Source organism: Serinus canaria, chromosome 3 (genome assembly GCF_022539315.1).
Source record: "Serinus canaria isolate serCan28SL12 chromosome 3, serCan2020, whole genome shotgun sequence".
Classification (NCBI taxonomy): domain Eukaryota; kingdom Metazoa; phylum Chordata; class Aves; order Passeriformes; family Fringillidae; genus Serinus; species Serinus canaria.
In genome coordinates, this window is record NC_066316.1 from 57811996 (window position 1) to 57834382 (window position 22387).

Below are 22387 nucleotides of genomic sequence, written 5' to 3' on the forward strand. Positions count from 1 at the left end.
GAAATCCGTAATCTGGCATTTGCTTCCTCCAGTTGTTCTTCCACCTTTCTTTGGAAGCTGTGATTTCTGGTACAGTAACAGCTCAGTTTACTATTTTTAGCACCCCCTAGGACTGAACATTACCTGCAGCAAGCAAGAGCAGCGTTACATTTCTCTTCAGTGAGATAGGGAAAAAAGACATACATACATTTATACATATTTATTGTATCTTTTTAAAAGTAGCATTTGCAGTTACTTTTAAGCATTCACCTCTCTTCTGCTTCAAATGTGCACTTACTGAGAGAAACATCTACTGGCTTCCAAGTCCAAGATTAATACCAATAATAATACATGCCAGAATCAAGCTTCACTGCTTGTTGGCAGCTCCTGTCATCAAAACAGTATACAGTAAGAAGAGTGTAGAAAAGGTCTGTGTTAATTGTTCAGCAAGAGGCTGGGGCTGGATTAGAGTGACCACAACATCTTCTCCAGTTGAAGCACAACAATTTTCCTGAAGTTCACATTTAAATTTTTTCTTTTGCATTGAGTAGGTGGACAAGGCAGTTGTTTTTTCTACAGTAGCTTCATAAGTTGATAACATAATTAAGCTATCAGACAGTGTCCAAGGGCGGGCCACAAGGATGGTGAAGGGTCTGGAGGGGAAGTTTTATGAGGGTCTGAGGTCACTTGGTTTGTTCAGCTTGGAGAAGAGGAGACTGAGGAAAGACCTCATTGTGGTCTTCACCATCCTCAAGAGGGGAAGCAGAAGGGCAGGTACCGATCTCCTTCACTCTCGTGACCAGTGAGAGGACTTGAGGAAACAGCGTGAAGCTGAGCCAGAGGAGGTTTAGGACAGGTATCAGGAAAAAGTTTTTCACCCAGAGGTTGGACACTGGAACAGGCTCCCCAAGGAAATGGTGACAGCACCAGCCTGACAGAGTTCAAGAAGTGTTTGGACACTGCTCTCAGGCACAGGGTGTGACTCTTGGGGTGTCATGCACAGGGCCAGGAGTTGGACTCGGTGATCCTGATGGCTCCCTTCCAACTCAGCATATTCTACGATTCATCTACAGGAAAACACTTGCTGTAGATCTTTATATTTAGAAACGTCTTCTCTTCATGTAACAACAAGAAAATACTTGAAGTCTAGCACGTAGTTAAGAGAACTGGGAACAAACCAAATTTCATCCTCAGATAAACATACGTAACTACTATAGATTTCAATCTAGCCCAAGCACAAAGTTTTACACATACTACAAACAGAAACAGAAGGTATCAGCAAAAGACTATTCTTACATTGTTTCAAATTAATTTGCAACTATACAATTTTAATTGTAATATAAAAAGGGAAGGACTATAACAGAACAGGTATGAAGAGAAATATTTTCCAAACTTTTATTTGTGCACATTCATCAGGTGAAAAAGATAACTTTTACAGCTTCTTTGGTGCCCAATATTCAGCATACAAAAATGTAAAAGACTATTCACAAATAAAACACAAGCTCAAGCTAAAAAAAAATGTCTTAAAGGTAGTGCACATCGTGACAGCTTTGCTTATGAATACACAGAAATTACTGCAAAAATAAATAGAATGTCTTTTTAAAAGCAGCAATTTCATATCTTGTAAACTTCCGTTTTTACAATACAGCACTGTTAAGAGAAAAATCCGAAAGAACTGGAGTCTATACTGTGGCCATGAGCAAGTAAGACAGTCTGTATTCCTCTGCTATGGTTGGTCCAGTTTTCCTTTTTGCTTTTAGTCCAATGTGCAGCAGTCTTTGAAGGTGCTTGGTTAGGGAACCTAACCATCAAGTGGTGAATTACAAAATTTATTTCCTGCTTTCAAACACGAATGGATAAATCTGTTCCACAGCACTGGCAACAGCCTTTACGTTTGGCCCTAAGACACAGTTAAAAAAAAAAAAAAAAAAAAAAAAAAGGCAGTAGGAAGAGAAAATTCAAGGAATCAGAAATTAAAATAATAACAGTACCTTTAAAAAAATCTTAATATTATTAGCAATCACAACCTCATACCACAGACAATAACAAGTTCTCCCCCATTTCTCCTAACTTTACAGATCTTCTCTGATCGCCTTTCATGTGAAAGTCTTTTCTTGTAAATCTGCAAGATATTCTACATTTGTCAATGGAGAGCTTACAATCAAATAATACTGATAATTCTGTCATTTAATTTCATAACAACTTGGCTGATTTTCTATTTACTGGCTTAAACAGCCCAGAGAAGAGGCTGAGTGGCAGAGGTAAAATTAGTTCTTTTACTTATGTCAATCTAGGAGTTTGTATTTCTTCAAGCCTAGCTGCTCTTTGCTCTTGCTTTAAAAACCTACCAACAAAAGCTACTGTTAAACAATGCTGGATTTAACTGAAGTACATTTCAAGCAAGGTTATTATAGGTTTAAAAATTACAGACTATTACTTTCTATCCCAGGTTCTGCAAATAGCTTCACCATTGATCTCAGGACAAAACCTGCAAGCCAGGGAATGGTTTTATCACCTCAGAATGAAGCATGTGAAGGTTATCTAACATGATCTGTGAGTATTCAGGCAAAGAAAATGAAAAATGACCTAGCAATGCCTGCTAGTAGTACGAGACCACTTTAGCCAATGAAAAATTAAGATTGCAAATAAGTGAGCAGTAACCTCCTGGAAGATTTAAATTCTGGATAGAAGTTTGGTGATGCAGGTAAAGGAGAACAGCAATTTCTCATATACTTTGATGACTAGGAATGCAGGGGTTTTGTAACCCCACTTTAGACGTCAGAAGTTTCTTCCAAGTATAGAGAACTGTTCAAAATTACTCCCAAAAGCAATAACTGAAGCATAAGTTACTAAAGTAATTATTGTTTTACATGCTCAGTCAGAAAGCAAATGGACAAGAACAGGATTCTTCCTATATTTTCAAACTGGTTAAGTGAAGCACCCAGCTAAAACAAGCCTCGTCTTCTGGGTAGATACTGCACCCTCCTTAAATTTGGCTGCTATTAGAAAAGAAAGTTCTCAGGAAAGGAGAAGCCTTCAAAGAGTGAGAATATGAGCAGGCAAATAGTTCCAGCAAAAAAATGCTACTCTCTCTAAAGATGAAGAGATGGAAAAACTGGATCATGATTCTAGGGCATATAAGAGAAGGAAAAAAACAAAACAAAACAAAACAAAACAAAACAACACAATCCCCCTAAACAACCCCCTCATTTTTCATTTTGGAGTTAAAGAAACAATACTTCTTTCTATTACATCCTAGTGATTTTTATCGTCTTTTAAGAAAGTAACAAGATCTTTTTATACTTGTCTCATGACAAGAACTCACCTTCCTGGGTTTTCGTAATATTTCTAATTATGTATCTCAAAATTCTCTGAGGCAGAGGTATTATTACAAGTACTAGTACTACAGAAACATGAATCTTTAAAGGAAACTTCATCTGAACACACTTGAGAAGGAGTGCACTATGGCTGAAAAGTAATTTAAATAATTTTTATAATAAGAAGCATAAGACTTAAGACTTTTTTTTTTCTAGAAGAGAGGCAAAGCAGAAGCCTAGAAAATCGACAGAGGTCTGAGTTAATTTTTCAAATTCACTGCAGCAACTAAACTAGAAGGATGCAAAACTTCTATGTTTACCATATTTACCTTCTTGTTTGAAAGGAAAATTCTAAAAATATGGAAGTGATTTTGTAAGCAATGAAGTAATAAGAATCTTACAGAGAAGCTGAATCTCATTAGGAGGCTGACAAGACATGCTGGGAGCTTTTTATTACTGCAGTGATACTGCTTCTTATTTATTTTAAATTTAGTTTTGAGTTTTGGCTAGACCAGTTGCACCGTTCCAAACATATACTGCAATCTTGAAGTACTTTTTAGCCCTTCATTTTTATATTACTGAATCTGATGGAAGTTTGTCTTCTTTAGAAAACACTGTTTCCAATATTTGTGGGAAATGTTCTGAATAAACATAGGCATTTGAATTAAGATGTGAAAATAAAAAAAAAATCCTTACTCAGCTTCTGAACCAGCAACTGAGCTCTAACAACTGCAAGACATAACTCCTGCTAATGTGACATAAAATGGTTTTTTTTTGTTTTGTACCATTTTAACATGTATTCTCTGATAAACTGACTTCTTGTACCTGGACACTGGTGGTGGACATCTCACAAGCAAACAGAAAAGAGAATGAAAAATGAAAATGATGAAGAGAGAAGAAAAAATTGCTAGCCTCTCCAAGACCCAGGACAACCATGTCTCTGATTACATGGGAAAAATCACTGATGCTTGTGATTCAATGGTTGTTCCCTTAGCTGAGCTTTAAAAAAAGAGAGCACAAGTCTGAAGAACTGTAAATATTGGTCAGCTTCATTTATGCTATACTATACAAAGTGCTATACTATTCTAAGAGTTTCCATAAATCTGCAGTTTGGAAATATGTATTTATGAAAGGGATGTTAATGCTAAATGCAGTGTAGTTAATATCTCTACAAATGGAATAAAAAAAGGAAGAAATTTCAAATATTTAAATAAACAATAATTACCTGCATTCTTAAGTGCTACCTTACTTTTGGTTTCATTAAAAAAACAGACTGTGTACATTCAGTCTAAATAATTTTTGAACCTAGCAATAATAACACTTTCTCTACAACTCTTCTGGCACTTTCACTCAAAAACAAACTAGGTGCTAGCACAGGGAAACTAAATCCTTTCAACATAATCGTTTGACTGTTTTAAAAATCTTCCTTTCCCAAACCTACTGTCTCTAAAGTTAAATATTCCCAACAAGTTAAATATTTATTTTTTGACATTAAAATACCTGTAACTGTGATACTGCCTGTGGAAAAAATCTGTAAGGTAGCTCTGAGAGATTTTATTCTGTAACACACGGCAGGATGAAGTTCTGGTTCATAACTAGAAAACAAAATGAAAAGTAAAAAAGAGAGATCTAGAACTGAAAAATAAAAATTTAAGAAGTAGTCCAGGACTAAAATTCTTTAAAATCCTACGTACCTCGCATGAGGTCTGTTATTCTTCGTAAATTCTGGCAATCTTATCTCAAAGGGCATGTTGCACACTGCTAAAACATTCACAACTTTAAAATCTGTGAAAATTACCTTTTCAAAAGAGACAGGAAAAAAAGACATTAGAATTTACAGCAAGTCAGATGCATGGGTTGCAAAAAAAAAAAAAAAAAAAAAAAAAAAGACAAGGCTACTACTTAGAATATTTTGATGAGTCAAAATTAGAATCTTGAGACTGATACTTTTCCAATAGGCATCTAAAGAGTACTTAATGGACTCAGAACATTTACATTATCCTTCTGTGGTGGAGTAACTGCTGAACTAGATACCTCACAGTTTTATCATGGTCACTACAGCAGTATGGTTTTAGTACAGTTAAAGGATGAGACACAGATGGAACTCAAACTGATGTACTAAACACCTCCCCACTGAAAATAAACTAAATTTAACAGCTCATGGAACATCAAAGTAAGCAGAGAAAAAGCTTAAATATTGTTGCAAACTTCTTTAATGCCTTGTTGCTATATATCATTTGGATTAAAGCTAAGAATAAGAAAAAAGGTGACAACTGTTTTGCTTTAAATGTCCAGCAGCAAGTAGAGCAAACTGGTTTTCTACTCTGTAACTTTCTGAAACCAAACTCAAACTATTTGAATAACTTTCAGTTATTCTCTACCCTATGGTAGATGACAACATTGGATGATAACAAAATAGCCAACAGACAACTGCTATACAAAGAAACCGCACTGCTGACAGGTCAGTGTTGGCAATGTCACTGGGGAAACTTCTGCTCATTTTCTGAGGTTGCCTAAACTTTAAATGGCCATTCTCGTTCAATGTACACTTCTTAGATATTAGAAAGATAGTTGGAAAGACAGTTAGAAAGATAGCTAGAAAAAAGCAACTTAGCCTTAAATCAACTTAATCTTCAAAATACAAACTGTTCACTTTATGACAAAACTTGGTGTGTCCACCCTGGAAGTACTGGGCACCTCACTGCCTTAACATTTCATTCCAGCTTTAAAGGGCTGGGTTCAAAGTACACATTTGTGACAGTAGGAGTGTCACACTTTAGCTGGGGTCTGATGTAGCATTACCAGCATAGGCTACCACCACTGCATTTATGTACTATAATCAAATGTAGTCTCTGCCTGAAAATGACAGCTGCTGTGTCTATTTAATTGTCTGTCCCTAAATTGAAACTGTGTGTAAACAGCACAACAGACTATCAGGAAGTTTTAGAGCACCAAATAGTGTAATTTAAAGTGGTTTATGTTGCTGTTTTTCAACCCTTACTATGAAATGCAAGTGGTGTTTCTGACTCGTAATGTTAACCCAAACCCAGATAAATGAGGGTGTTTCCTGTCCTAAGTATTTTATTTGGCACATTTCCAGCTGTGCAACATGACAGTGCAGGAGCACTTTTCTCCCTTCCTCTTTAGTTTAAGAAGCTCAAACTTGCCCTTATTCAGATGGAAATGGATCTGCTATTCCATTAGAAATGAGTGAAAATTATGTTCAAATTACAGTAAAGTTTCAGCATTTTCCAAATAAATCTTTTGAGACATTGTAAATTCTATCTAAGACACATATGTTCATATATTAAACAAATTTTGTTGTTCATTATCCAGTGAAGAAGCACCGCTCTGAGCTGCCAAACAAAACTCAAATCCACAAAACAAAACAGCTTCTCTTTAACCAGCATCTGGAAAATGTATTCCTACACAAAAGGGCCATTTGAGTGAAAACACATTAACTGCTAAATCATTATGCTCCCTCTTCTTTGTTTCTTTCTAAAAAAACCAGCATTGCTTGAATCATGCAAGTCCTTTTTCATCAGAATTACCTGAAAACCTAGTTTCTGTAGACTACGAGCTAGTCGTCTGGCACCAAATTTAGCTTCTTCTTCACTATAAAGGAGAAAGAAAAGGATTTAGCATTAGCAGAAATAGAGTATATAGCTGTGCACACACACACACACACACACACACACACACACACACACACACACCACAATAGCTACTGAGACTACAAGATGAACCATTATATAATGTAGCACATCAACCTCGATCTCATGGACAGCCTTTACTTCATCCTAATGTAAGTATTACATTTCAACTACACAGACATTCCAATGGAGTCCTTCATGCCCTATTTGCAGGATATCTTGGCTCAAGCTGAAGTGAGAGACATGTTTTAATCACACATGATTTTAAGTACCCTTAACAGATAAATAAGATCATGGGTAGTCTGGAGTTAACAGCCAGAACAATCCTTTTTAATTTTGGAACAGAGATCATACACAGAAAGAATGCAAATTTACTATTTTACCTTACCTTATCCTTACTTCAAAATGCAAACATATCTTAAAGGAATCCAGCTCTTAAGAGTTTAGTGAGTGTCAGATGTCTCTGAACTGAGAGTCTGCTTTGCTTCTTTTGAGTCCCTCAACACTTTAAAACTTGATTAAATTCAGGTGGGGTTTTTTTAAAAAAATAAAGACATATCCTCAGGAAAGGTCATCCCTTCCCAAGTCTCAGCTTCTAGCTAAACACACAGAATTCCTAAAGGCTTCTCAAATCTCTTTAGGATTTTCTTAACAAGGCAGTTTTCCCTGCTGTTCTCCCAAGAAGGCTAAATTGATGTTGTTTAAGATTTCAGCCTGACACAAACACTTCACATGGAAAACTTCCTACCAAATATATAGCTTGACAAGGATCTACATGTGATCCAGTGTGAGCCGATCTAAGCAGCAGCAAGTACCACCTCTTCTTCATTTACAATGCTGCATTTTAAAATACACAAGGATTTAGAGGCAGAGAAATAATCTTCATGAACTCACCTTGTGGCTCCTGTGCAAATAACTTTTCCTGAGGACCAAATTGTGGCCGTAATCCTAGGTTTCCTAAGCTTCATTAAAACCTTCTAAAATAGAAAAGTAGAAAAATAGGAAATTAGCAGTAATTCAATTTTATACTAGAAAAAAAAATTACCTGTTACCCAAATCAACTAAAGTTACACAAAAACTCCCTTTTGTTTTGATAGGCTTGAACTGCTCCTTCATCTCTTTCAGTATTTAAAAAGCCTAGCTCCCGAGAAGAGCAAAATAAGCATGAAATACCCAATGACTCAGTGTACACAGAATAGATTAAATGAAGGTATTTTTCCCTGAATAAAAAGCTGAAAACTACAAGCACCATGCCGATTTCTTTTCTTATTACAGTGATTTGACATTGCTGACTCCCTAACAAGATGTATTTTCTTGACACAGCCATCAAATTTTGGGAGGCAAGACAATCCCTGAGGTGTAAGAGGCCTCATCACATACCTTGTACCCAATATTCACCTGACCAAGTGCTGTCTCCTGCAACAGCATTTCAACACTCCCATTTCTGTACAAGTAATGTATTAGTAACTAAATATCTAAATACCTAAAAAATGGAGAAAGAAAATTCTGCTTTTCTCCACCATATCCACCATACACAGACACTAGGCAGAAGAATGTTTAGCTTAAGGAACATTTCTAAAAACAGATAATTGGTATGCTGAATCTCTTACCCCAACATCACGCTTGTATATCACATTTGCTCCCTCTAATGCAATCTTCCTCAAGTTTAAATGACATCTTGTTCTAAAAACACACACTACATTTGTGATTAAAATGTCCAGTGCAACATCACTGTCTGCATCCATTGGGGTGATTTACAACTCAATTTTCCCACCAGTTCACCACGAAGATCACATCCTGAGAAGGAAAAATGATAAAATTAAATATCCCAATAGAAAATTGCCTGTTAATGCCATTGTATACATTTGCCCCTTAAAAGAGACAAGAAGCAGAAGTCACTACATTCTGACTCATTTAACAAAGTGAGGGGAGGGGAGAGGTCTGCATCCTTTGTGCTCGAAAATAGGAGGTAACTTGTTCAAAGCCAGACTTAACAGAAATGAAGTACATAGACACACATATATAAGAGAATTTTAAATTGCCAGTTAAATATGCTACAATTTTTCCTAAGTATATTAAGACACTGTAAAGATTACTGAAACTTCTTCCATAGCTCCAGTGTATAATCTTTCCTCAGCTCATTTGAGGATGTCATTAGACACCTCAGGAAAATACACTTCTCTGACTGCTGAAGTTGATAATTCTGAACAGTTTGACATTAGTGATGGAATGGATGGATGAGCCTATGAATAACTTTGAACTAATACCGGTTACACAAACAGCAGTCTGTAGACAGCCTGCTACCACAGCTTTCCCATCTTCATCCAGCACTCTTGGCCTATCTCTCCCAATAATAGCTTAAAGCAAGCTACACAAAATGTCCTGGTGGCAGCAGCAGCCTGGGCTGACTGTCTGCACTGCCCACAGGAAGGCTTTGTACAGGCAGAGTGAGATGGAATGCTCCTGAGGAAAAGCACGGGTAACGGCGAAGGCATGGGATGGCTGCCCAGTGCATGCACTGCAAACCTAAGGCACCCAGGAAGCATCCATGCTCATCAAAGACAACACTCCTCACACACACCTCAGCTGGGAAAGAGAATCCTAACTCCAGCAGCTGGGCTACCACTCATCCCAGCCCAAGAACACCTGACATCTCTTCTGGAACCATACAAAGCCAAGACAGCAGGCATCTCAAATAGATCTCAGGTGAAGAAATTAGAAGGGACAAGAGCACGATCATTGGTACACAGTGAAAAGGACTTACATAAATCTTTTAGCAGTATTTCATCCAAAATAAAAAAAAAAGAAAGCAAAGGAAAAAAACCCCAAAAACCTGTCACATCTGTGAAATTCTCTGCATGGTCACTGCCGTGGAAGAAGCACGACATTGTGCATCAAGAATAATAACATACCTAACAGACTATGATGTATTTATATCACTTCCAATGTTTTCGCCTTATGTTCTATATTAAAAATCTTCAAGATACAACATTAATGCTATTATCAGTATTTTCATCTGACTTTGCCTTCCTAAACATCATGACATAGCCTGTAATGGAGAACTCAAGGTGCATCTTTGACTACCGCTGACTGACAACACAGAAGTAAAAAACTACATGGCAGATGTGCACAACGTACTGAGTCAGCTGCTGTGGTGGTTCCTGCTTACACTCTGCAGCTTGTTCCCTGCTGAAAGAATGATTCTGTAATTGTTGGCTTGTCCAATATAAGAAAAGGCAAGATGGATGATAATACAGAAAAGAGATGAAGAAACAGCAAGAGGAAAACATAAAAATCAAAGGTTATATGTGGGGGTGGAGGGAATGCAGGCAAAGAAGAGAACAAACAGTAACTAATTAGTACTCCCAGATCCCTTTTTAAATCTTTTTTATTGAACCAAAAATTACATGAATCCTCAAAGTTAGAAATTACTTATCCCATCTGGTTTTGATGGACTACTACAGATTGGGAAAGTAATTTATGGCACCAGAGCCAAAGATAGCACATGTGCAGATTTTGAATGGCATGCAGGCAGGGCCAGCACAGAGCTGGGACCCGTGGCATCTTCTGAGAGGCATTTGTTTTCCACCCTGGCTTCAACTCCGGGCTCTTACTGGAACCCAGGAAAGATTGTCAGCAAGATACCTCCAATCAGCAGCATCTCCCAGTTATCAGCAAGCATCTGCTGGCACACTCAGTCTCTATCTACAATCTGAAAGAACATCAGAGTTGTGCATAACACCACCGAAAGATTGCTAACATCTAAGCAAACCATAGTATTTTATGATAATGTCCCCATAAAACATGGCTCATCTTAAAAAGATCCAGGGAGAAAAGTCACATGCTCATTCAGAACAAAGGAAAAAGTGGTTGAAAAGAGAGGAAAATTACAATTTAAAAGGAAAAGATCTATTATTAAGGCAAAAAAAAGCAGCTATGGAGCTGTCAGTAAGGATGTTTTCAGCAGTTACAATGTATCTTGGTTAGAAGTACAATCTACTTGCATAGATATTAAGATGAGAAAAATTACACAGATTACAGTGGTGTGCCTCCATTTTAATTAGCCATGTTCTGAAAGCTCAAGACAACAGACACTAAGGGAGAGGCTTTTTAATTTCAACTTCTATATATTATGCCAGTCATTTTGAACACACCCGTTCCTAGTAAGCATACAAATACAACCTTAAAACTCTTTTAAGGCTTGGTTTGGAAAGATTGGGCAAATCAAAATGTTTCTAGGCTTGGATACTCGTGATCAAGCAGTAAGTAAGCATTAACACATCACAGTCTTTGATTTAAGCATTCATTTTAATGTCTCACACCTTACTTGCAAAAAGGGGAAAAAAAAGCTACAGAGATGATGTCCTGTTACCTTTCTTTCAGAAGCCTTAAATAACTTCAGAGGAACCATGAGAACAAAAGCAACTTAAACTTTCCCAAAAAATAGAAATACATGGACTACATTAAAAAAATAATTAATCTGAAGAACATATTTGCGAAAAAGGTCTAACAACGTCCAAGAAAGAAAGATACTGCTCTTATTACACGTATCTCCAGCAAGCATGACCAGCTGGAACATTCTGATCCTCCTCTTTCCCAGCTGTCTCTTGTATTCTCTGCAATTCATAGACAGTACTGTACCACTGACTGTTATTTCCCAAAACTTGAATTTCTGCATTTCCATTTTTTGTTCTGCAAAATGGGGAAAATAGTGCTCCTTACTTATAAGCCTATTTATATTCCATACTTATGCAGTTACACTCGCAGAACAGAGAGGCTGACTAGAAACCAAACATCAGGTTCTTTCCAGTTCTGGATTTGCAAATGCTTAAATTGAGCTCAGCTTAGGTTTTGTTGATTAATTTTGCCCTTTGAAAGTTCTCTCATCTGAACTGTAGAATTTTGGCAGTCTAAATCTCATTTCTAAAATTATGTTTTGCCAGCTAATGCTAATTTAATAATAGGCTAAATTTGAAAATAATTTGTCTACATGTACAGCATTTCTTTTAGATTATGTACTTCATTTGACTTTCTCCAACACAAGAAACTAGCTAACTTTGATTTCAAATTGTTTTGCGCCTGCTTAACACAATCTATCCTGACAGAAGAAACAAGCTGAAATACCTCTCTGCAGAAGTTTGCATTATTTTGTTTTATCAGGGAAATTTTAGAGGATCATTCTTTCTTTTCAACATAGATTTCAGGGATAAATCTGAAATATTACCCTAAGAGGAAAAAAAAAAATAAAAAAGGAAAAAAAAAAGTAGCTAGATTAAGCATGATAACACAAAAATAAAAACAACAACAAAAGCTAATGCAAGGATATTTGACACTGTAATGTATCCTACTCTGAAATTAGAGAAACTCCACAGAATAAGAAATACTTTGGAAGGGGGAATGAACACTGAAGTTCTTAAAGCATTACCTCTACATCCACTGTTAGAATCATAGACACACTATTTTAGATACTCTGTAAACACACGTGAAGACAAAACACCCTGCACGGAAATCTTACAATCTTAAAAAAGCCAGCAGTCTGTCTTCAGAAAGTTCCAAACCAACCACAGCACCGTCATCAAAGAAAAAGGAAAGGCACTTGGGATGGGGATATAAACATAGTATTATTTTAAGCTCTTGACTACCTTTGATCCAAGAAACTCAGAGCTATAAAGGTAGATGGTAGATATCTAACAATGGTTATGTTAATGTCAGAACAGTTTAATAAACACCTTCTTCACCATCAGCTTAAGTATAAGCAACTTTTACTGGTTATTTTTAACCTTTCTCCAAAGCAGCTCACAAACTGACCAACTCCACAAAGAATTCCATCAGCCCAGCTGAAGGGATATTGGTCACTACTGTGCCAGTAGACATTTGTCAAACTAATGCCTGAAAGGCATCTTTGAAGAAGTTAACATGAACTTCTACAGGACGTTTCCATATGAGAATGGAGAATAAATAAAGTCTGCCAGGAATGGGGAGAGATGATTACATCCTTCCACTGAAAATGTACTTTTAAAGATTTGTGTTCAGCCCCTCAGGAAACAGGTCCATATGGAACGCTGGAGGTGACACACCTCTGAAATCTGCTGGAATTCCTAAGCACAGTAAGATCACAGAGGCTGGTGAATGACTCTCTGAACACAAGAGCAACATAGTTACTATTGTCTGTGCAGAACATCCTCTGCTCCAAACAACTTTCTCAGTTCCAGGCACTGAGCTAGTGGTGCATGCTTTTACTTTCTGTTGCAATGGCATGTTAAACTGTGCCTAAAGCAAAAGGCCATCTTGAAGCTACTGTTCTCACCTTTCAGGATTTGCAGAATCATGACTATTTATATTTTGGGGGAGAAAATTTTCAAATATGTGCAAAGCCAGTATCAAAGCAGGGATTTGTTCAATTAGATCCATGCAGAGAGTGATAATACCAGCTATATCATAAGCAAGTAGGACACCAACCCTGCTCTTGGATAAGCCTACTGCATCTCCATAGGATCGTCCAACACAAATCCATTTGCAAGAATAAAACCAAAGAGTATATAGAGCAAGACAAGAAAGCATATTTTAAATAATTAATTACACTCCATTTTCCTCAAATCTTTCTCTCATCAAAAGGTCCATTCATATTCAAAGCAAGATGCACTTGAACTCAAGTTTGTGCCATCTTTCCCTTAGAACATGCAGGAATACTTGAATGCCAACCATTAAGAAGAATCCTTTTGGTCTTTATAATATGTGGAAAATCATTGTAAGTATGACAAAAGTCTGAACCAACAAGTTCGGTGGACATTCCAACATGATGAAACGTTGTAAGAAAAGAAAAAATGTTTAGCTGTAACAAAATATTTTAAGGCAACGGGTAAGCTTCTCACCCCCTCCCAGTCAAAAACATTTTTACCAATTGCGCGTCCCAGCTGAAGAAGCACGAGTACCCTTCCTATTCCCGCTGCTGGGAATCCCACTCAAAGACCTACATGCGCCAGCGTCACAACGCTCTGGTCAACAACTATTTCTTCTCTCCCCTCAACCCCAGCCCGAAACTTGTGCGGCCAGCACGGCACAAACAAAGCGCAGGCAGCAAGGCGGCCTGGCCACGCCGAGCTCCGCCGCTCAGCAGCGCCGGCTTGTGCGGGCATCGGCCGCCGCAGGGCACTGGGCCGCCACAAAGCCCTCGGGGCCGGGCGCGGGCCGGCCGCGAAACGGGCCGTTCCCCCGCAGGATGCCCTGCCCCTTCCTCCCTCTCCCTGCCCCGGCGGCTCCGGCCACGCACGCCCTGCTGCCCCGGGCGCGATCGGCACCGCAGCGGGAGGCACCGGCAGGGCCGCGGCGAGGCGGGGGAGGCCCCGCGCGGCCTCCCTCACCTCGGCCGGGCAGGGGCGGCGGGGGAGAGGGACAGGACGCGGGGGCTCAACGGCGGCGGCGGCTGCGGCCGGGCCCGCGGACCCGAGACGGCGGCGAGGGGGAGCAGGAGGAGGAGGAGCGCGGCCCGTCGGCGGGCGGCGGCCGTTACCGTGCGGGCGGGCGGCGGTCGGGGCGGGGCAGGGCAGGGCGCAGCGCGGTGCCGGTCACTGGGTGCCGGTCGCCCGGCGGCGTTCCGGTTGCTGAGCCGACTCCCCGCGACAATAAACATCCCCCAGCGCCGCGGGCATAGACGCGGCGCGGCTAGAGCGGCCGCCGGAAGTCGCGGCGGCGGGAGGGAGGGAGGGAGGAGGGGACGGAGAGGGCCGCGCTTGCAGCGCTTCCGCTGTCGTCCGCCGCCCCCGGAGCCGCGGTACGCCCCAGGACGGGCCCGCTGTGCGCGGCTCCGCGCGGAATCGCAGAGCGGGGCACGTCTGAAGGGACCACAGTGGATCATTCGGTCCGACCTCCCTGCTCAAGCAAGGGTCGTTCAGAGCACATGGCACAGGATTGTGTCCAGACGGTTCTTGAGTGTCTCCGGTGAGGGAGACTCCTCAACGTCTCTGGACAATCTGTTCCAGTGCGCGATCAGCCGCACAGTAAAGAAGTTCTTCCTCATGTTCAGCTGGAACTTCCTGTGCATCGGTTTCTGCCATTGTTTCGTGTCCTAAAGCTTGTAGAACTGATAACAGGCTTCAGCTCGGCCACATCCGAGGCAGCGCCTTTGCCAGTGGAGCCGCTGGAGAGCTGACGCAGTGTTCGGCTCGGACGCTGTGAACCCTGGTGGCACGAACGAGGCATTTCTGTGGGGCGCTGGCCTTGACACCCCTTCAGCTTGCTGCAGCCCCTTGGTCTCTGGCCTGGCTACTGCACACACTCTCTGACTGAACCGAGCGTTCAGCCTTGGTCTGACAGGAGCCAGCAGGGCAGCGGGGCTCGCTGCAACAGCTCGCTGCCGTATTGCTGCTCCATTCGTGCATGCTGCACTGCAGCAGGACTCTGGTCACTGCATGGTGCACGCTTAGAGGGCAGACAGAATGGGACATGTGGACACAGTGTGGGTGCCTGCATGGCACTGGTTCGCTCTGTCCGGGATGGTCCTCTAAATCTGTCACTGTCCCACCTGTGCTGTCTGTAGGGAGAAGAGCATGTGATGAACTACCTTTCAGTTAGTTACGCTTATATTTTCTCTTGGAAAAGCTGTTGTACTTCACATGGGAGTCCCAGGAATGTGCCTGCAACACCCAGACTGACGAATGAAACAGATGTCAAGTTGACTTCAAATTTAGAAAGAATATTGGTCTTTATATGAAAATTATATATTTGTATATTTATATGGGTGTACTGCAGAGTATTCACTGAACGGAAAATTTTCTGAAACTGAGGTTCTGTAATTATGTACTTTGCTTATGTGATGTGGTAGCAAAATAGCTTTAATCAGGATAGAAGGAACAGTATGAAATTTAAATTTTGAATTCTTTGGAGTTGGCATGTTTTCTTCTGCTAGATTCAGTTTAATCATTGAAATGCTTGACTAGGTTCGCTTGTCAAAAATAAATATTTCAAATTCTCTCTTCAAATCAGCTGCGAGGACATGGTTTGGCTCTCCCGTTCCCAGGCTGGTTGCACTCCGGCGTGGGGCAGCGCTGCCACCCTGTGGCTTCCTACAGACACGGATCCCCCGCCTGCGGGTGAACGCAGGCAAGCAAGGCCTGGTTTTGGAAACCAGGATTCTAAATTTACCATAGTTCAGAAACTCTGCACGGTATCTCCACCATTTTTACAGAGTGCCTTAAGGCTGGTTTTGTGGTTTTGTTCTTTATGGGCTTCAGGATCTGAGTCATTACAATTACACAGCCAAAGTGGGGTAAAGTGCTGTGATGTCTTCACTCTGACAGTTCTTTCAGGCTCTGGATGGCTGTATCACAACAGATGCTGATTTATTTTTTTCTGAATAGCTGATCACATCGGCAAGTTACGAAGAAAATCTTTATAAACTCTGATTTTGCTTGAATTTTGATTAGGCTTATTTTTTTTTTAGCATAGCCCTAAAGGTCTTCAGAAATTCAAAACAAAATGTCTGCAAGCACACACTACCACCATCTGTCTCCACATGCTTGCTCTCTTCAGGGTATAACTTTTTCTAGCACATATTCCTCAGAATAGTGCAGTCGTTCCTGGATGTTGGGAAAATTATTTTTGCTGATGAAGAGATGAACCCTTATCATTTCATAGTTTTGACTGCTTTGTCAGCCTGAGCTTTTCCTGTTTAGACTAGGACATGTTTTGAAGATTGCATCTTTAGATGTATATTTGGAAAATGTGCAAATATAAGCAAGTATCTATGATCACATAAACGTGGAATGTAAATAAGGTGATTTGGCACCTACCTAATTTGACTTGTAAGTTTATCAGTTGTGCTGCAATTTTATTCTATACCTATATAATTACAAAACTGGTTGTCCTCTCCTTGCCTTCTCCTTTTCCTGGTCTCCATTCCTCCATGCAATTCTAACTTGGCTGCCTGGCTTCCTCCACTACTATGACTGAGATGCCAAGGATCTGTATCTTCATGAGGCTCTAACTTACCAGATGCTGTATGACATCAGACAGAGAAGGCACAGAGGCTATTTCTGATACTGTCACTTTCTTACTACATGATTTCATTCCCCTATGCCTTTATTTTGCCATCTCTTGTTTGGGAAATAAAGAGGTGAAGGAGATGTGGGGAGGGTGTTCCCTGTGCTTGGACATTCTGCAGCATGGCATCGTGGGCTGCTTGGGACTATCAGTAAGAGTGCAGTAAAAACAAGATTACTGAACTTCAGGACACTGCACGTGTTTTTTATTCAGTAATTACAGCAGTGAGATTGAATGAAGATGCAATTTCATTATGTTGTTATTCAGCTGTAGCTTCAGGTTTCTGTAAAAGGAAATCACTCTTCAGACTGAAGCAAATGCTTTTTTAACTGAATTTTTCTATTTTTACAGGATTAACTTTCAATCAGATAAGATCCTGTGCAAGGTAGACTATGGGAAAATATAGGGGGGAAGAGAAGAAAGCTGGATGCTCCCCTGAGGCAGCCCACAATGAAGGCTGGCTAGGGAGTTTTGTGCAGCTGTGTTGTGAATACTGTGATGTCTGAGTGGAAGACCGCATTAAAGTATTCACGTTTGAAGAGGAAGTAACCAGGAGCAACCAGCGTCGTGGATGTTCCATGGAAATGACTTTGTGTGAAATGGTCATCAGCTGCCAACATGACACTGCAGGTTAATTATGAGACATCTCCCTGGCAGCCATCAGGGAATGAGCAAGAAGTCAGTCAGGGAGGGAATCCTTTGCTCCAGGGCTTAGTTTATCAGGTGAAACAGTAAACTCAGCTGTGACTTCTCTGATGATGTACAGTATGATAACTTATGCCAGCTCTGTTGAACTGTTACCTGCCTGCTGTAAGTGGCACTTATACCAGCTCCACAATATTCAAACATTGTTTAATTTTACAATATGTATTATTTTATATGTTTGTTTATAGAAGAGATAAATATAGTTACTATATAGTATGTAAATATTTGTCACGTTTTATATAGTGTATATATATATATTGCCTAGTGTGTATATCTGTAAGTTGCATAATTGCATATTGCTAGGTATACTTTTAAATATAAAATAAGCATATTAAGAAAATGGCAGTGAAGTACCTCAACATAAAAGTCAAACTATTAGAATGAGACTTCTCTTTAGTAAACTTTGCAATAATTTAATATATATCTACTTTGCAATAATTTAATATATATCTGTAGTTTTGGCCTCTATGACTGAATGGTATTTACAGATTATGCATGCTGGCTTCTGTTGGCAGTAAAAGAGAAGTGTGGTGAAAGTAGAATCAGAAGACTGAGTGTGAAGGAAATGAGGAAGAAAAATTTGTGGGAAGATAGTAGCATTGGCTCCTCAGCAGCTTCCCTATAGTGCTGTGTCTGTCTGTAGCCAAACTGAGGGTGCTGGCCTTTGCTTCCCCTGTCCAGCTGAGCAATGTTAAGCATGTGCAGACAGCACCTACTGCTGTCTGAATTCTTTCCATGGATTTAAGTAGAGGAATATTTCAATTCCAGATCTTGGAATGAGGTTAACTTGATGCTAATTGGCAATGGTGAGAAAGAGATACTATGAGGGCATATATTCAAATGTTGATGTCAGGCAACTCACAACTCAGGTAGAAAAGGTACTGCAGAGTTGGGTAACAAATGAACAGAGGTTTTCAATGTTGTAACTTAGGGTATAATATTGTTTAAATTTCATGTTATGTTTGTTCTTGAACTTGGCCTCTTGCTCCTAGTGACCTTTAGTCTTCATATATATTAGTTATGAGATACAAATAACAAAGAGGGTCCCCACAAAGAATTTTTGGTCCATGAAAGAAGAAAGCAGTTTGATCTAGAAAACAAAAGCATGAGACTGAGGTGAGACAAAGGCATCAAGTATCTCAATTACTGTAGTTTCTAAGGTTGCAGTGACACTGATAAATAAAACAAGGCTGAGGCTTATCTTTCTTTGTGCTTGGGTTTTAGCAAGGTCCTTGCTATGCCTTTGGCCTGTCTGACTTTTTCCCAGAAAGTATCCAAGCATAGTATTAGGGTAGCATATGTCGGGGACTGTAGAATAAAACTCAGGCCTGTGTGGATGTGTCCCCAGCCATACTGACTGTTGGAAGCAGAGCATGGTCCATAGCCTGGTTTATCTATTCTAGTAAGTGATATAGATATAGATATCCAGCCTGAGAGGATCACTCCCCACACCTTACTGATTCCTATCTTCGTACTGAGTTCAAAGAGCAAACCCCTGCTGATTTCAGTGTGCCTAGGAGAACAGCCCATAGGTTTGTGCACCAGAGAAGCTGGTGCAAGCCTATTCCAAAATTCGGTGTGAGCCTTCAGCCAGTTATTTGTCATCTCTTTTTCTTCCCATCTGTATAACGATAGCAGCAGCCTCCTGTAGAAAAACATCTGGTCATGAGGGGACAGCCAAATGCTGCAAGATGACTCCTGTCTTCTTTGTACTTTGTGTATGGACTCTGAGATGCCAAGAGCATTAAGTCCCTATGTAAGAAAAAAACAATATATTATCAGCAAGGCAGAACTGTTCCCATTCTGGTTACCTTGGCCATCAAAAAGTATCACAGGAAACAGGATGCTGCAGCAAGAGGCCGTGCTGACACTTCGATTGCTCGTCCCACTCGATGGTCTTTGCCTCTTCCCTGACAGGGGAGGGAGGTGCTGCTGAAGCAGCCTGGGAAACCATCCAGGGACAGTTATCTGTGCGAGCACATCCCTGGGAACGCTCTCTGCCTGTGCCCACTCCTCCTCCCCTGCTGCTGCTGTGCAGGCTTTCACAGATGTTCCTCCCAGGAAAAGGCAGCTGCAGCTCTCAGCCTCCTGCTTTCCATCTCCCCGGTGGTCTGGCTCCACCCGTCTGTGATGGAGCTGCTGATAGTTCCTCCCTTCCTGAACCCATCCTGCTGCAAGGACTGAGCTGTAGTGATCAGAGGAAGAGGAATTATTCTATGCCTTTTTCTCCCTTTCTTCGTGTCTCCTGGCTGTGTTGCTATACCCTTGCTTTCTTTCCCTAGCGTTTCTGTTCCTTATTTCTTAATTTGTAAACAACCAAGAGAAAATGCAAGACTGTAGATAATCCATATTTACAGTTGGATATGGTCTAATAGTTTACACAACAGCCTGAGGTCTAAATAAGGATTGGGGTTTTTTTTCTTTGCTCAAAGAGAAGGACCTCTTAAAATTTAAAGTGAAGGAAGGATTTGCAGTGGTTTTTATTTTCTTGCTTTTGTTATGATCTTTTTTTTCTCCTTGCAAGGAGGCTTTGAGGATGGTGTAACTGAGTGCACGCATGCGTGTTGGCTTAAAAACGCGTTTCATCTGTTTACAAGTTTCAGTTTAAGGGCAAAACCCTAAGGCAAGAAAATGCGTCATCCCTGGACAGTTGTGACCCTAGAGTATGTCCGTGCTGCATTTGGGAAATGGGATGACTTTCCTGCCTGGACCTACTCAAAGTTGGTTTTAGACACTCGGAGACACCAGTGTCTAAAGTAAAACCAGTTACTTGCAGAACTTTGCTGATTTCACCATTTGCTGGCAACAGTCCTTCCAAAGGTAACACATGGATTTTCCTTCTTGGAGCATAACTTTTAGGTCAGACCTCTGGCATCTCAGAATTGCAGAAATTCCCCAAGACATAACACATCAGTAGCCTTGCAGCACTAGCAACAGAAAAGTGCCATTATTACTGGTTGTGCCACTTCCCACCCATAAACTATGCTGGGCTGAAGAGCATGAAGAAATCTGTGGCTGAATTGTGAGCACAGGATGGTATTTACCCTATGGGCCTGCATTTGGTAGCACAGCCTTAATATGGGAATAGGCAGCGCTACATGGGCCAGCAATGAACACAAACAATTTGATTCTAACTGTTGGAAGAAATTCTGTATGGAGGATTTTCCAGGTGTGTGTATACATGGCAATTATAGAATGCTTTGTTGTTTGCTGCTACAAATTTCAATTTCATTGGAATAAAAATTTGTGTCAATGTAATTGAAATTTCTTTTGTAGTCCTGTCTCTTTTGGGAGACTGTGTGTGCTAATCTGCATTCAGATATCCAGACAAAAATTAAAACACCCGTGAATTTTATCATATTATACCCTCCACTTGTACACCAGATATGTGTAGGTTTTGTTCTCACTTAGAAAGTTTATAACCTGCAATTAGCTAAGGTATTTTGCATATTTAATTTTTTTTTAACTGCAAATTATAATGAGAGTAAATTACAAGAGGGTTTTGGCAAAAATTGCCTTTTGAAAAATATATGTGATTTGTTAAAAGGAGGCAAGTATTTTTCAGGCAGATGTAACTGAGGGGTTACAAATACGTCAAGCATAGCTGTGCTTGTGATCTTATCATTATATCCAGGAGTCCAACCAGCTTCCCCATAGAAGAAACCACACAGATTTTCTGTGCCTTTTATTTTCTGAGGTGAGCTGGGAATGTTGACCTTGGAGTCCCTTTAAAGAACAGGCTATCATGCACATGTTCTCCTTATGCACCTTGACGTTTGAGGGCATGACCAGCACTGTGGCCTTGCTGCCCCAGTCAGCGCCCAGAGCAGCACGGCATTTTGCAGGTGTCTGCAAAGTGGGTTTCTTGCTATGCTGATGCTTCAGGCTGGCAGATTTCCATCCTAGTGAGAGAATAAGATAAGCCTAAAAGGTATTTTCTGTAAGACTTTACAGACTGTGAAAGCTTCCTCAAAGGAGCACAATGTCAGTACCGAACCCAGGAGCCTGAGCACTGAGTCAACACTGCAAATAAAGGATTTGCTGGTCTCTGGCTGAATTGAAAAATGGTCATGAAGTAGCTGGGTTGAAACTGGTTTCTTTACAAAGAAACAAACAAACAAACAAATACTAGTATTAAAATCAAATGGAACTTAATGGCTTTTATAGAGTTCTTATCTTAAAACATGTAGGTCCATAAGCAAGTTTTCAATGAACTTGAATCCTGTGACTGAAGTTGCATTTGGAGCTTCATCTATAGCTGACACTCTGCTCTATGTGCTCTTGTATCTAATAAAGGCTGAGCTCATGTTGAAACCCTTCCTTCATTTGCAAAATTTATAGACTTTTTCTTTACTCAGCTGCCTGTTTTAACACACACGGAGAAATATTAAAAATTATAGTAACTTAGTTATCTTTGAGACCTCTGTCAAATCTCACTGAAATCAGGCAATGAGTTCAAACATTACTAGGAGAGAATGTATACAGACACTCACACAGCTGCATCTACATCCCTGTAGATACAAAAAGATAAACCAACTCAACTTTTTTTCCACATGAAAAAGGGGTATAATTATATTTTGGTAAATAATAAAATGCATCACTTTGTACAGAAAAGCAAGAAAGCAAACAAAATATTTTCTTTAAAGTCATTTACATCAATATGTAAACCTGTTCCCTCTTTTCCTTAGCACATTT

The 22387-nt window shown here is 40.2% G+C and overlaps 1 protein-coding gene across 2 annotated transcripts; it reads right to left on the reverse strand.

Annotated features, from left to right (window-relative positions):
• Window positions 1-1350: 1350 nt before the first annotated feature.
• Window positions 1351-14640, reverse strand: TBPL1 (TATA-box binding protein like 1). 2 transcript variants are annotated; one of them, XM_030236043.2, is made up of 7 exons: window positions 14460-14640; window positions 8560-8746; window positions 7844-7926; window positions 6848-6911; window positions 4991-5094; window positions 4797-4891; window positions 1351-1879 (listed from the first exon to the last, which is right to left on the reverse strand). In XM_030236043.2, exons 2-7 carry the CDS (start codon window positions 8692-8694, stop codon window positions 1809-1811), a joined length of 552 nt encoding a protein of 183 aa, XP_030091903.1. In that variant the 5' UTR covers window positions 8695-8746; window positions 14460-14640; the 3' UTR covers window positions 1351-1808. The 2 variants fall into 2 exon arrangements, with proteins under 2 accessions (XP_030091903.1, XP_018775448.2); XM_018919903.3 differs by lacking the exon at window positions 14460-14640 and adding an exon at window positions 13848-13992.
• Window positions 14641-22387: the final 7747 nt, after the last annotated feature.

Bases quoted from the DNA above. Each gene is read 5' to 3' on its own strand.
- TBPL1 (XM_030236043.2), bottom strand. From the start codon at position 8,694: ATGGATGCAGACAGTGATGTTGCACTGGACATTTTAATCACAAATGTA. The intron at 4,892-4,990 runs GTACGTAGGATT...TTTGTTTTCTAG, and splicing joins AATAACAGACCTCATGCGAG to TTATGAACCAGAACTTCATC. The intron at 1,880-4,796 runs GTATTTTAATGT...ACTGTGTCTTAG, and splicing joins AGGCAGTATCACAGTTACAG to GGCCAAACGTAAAGGCTGTT.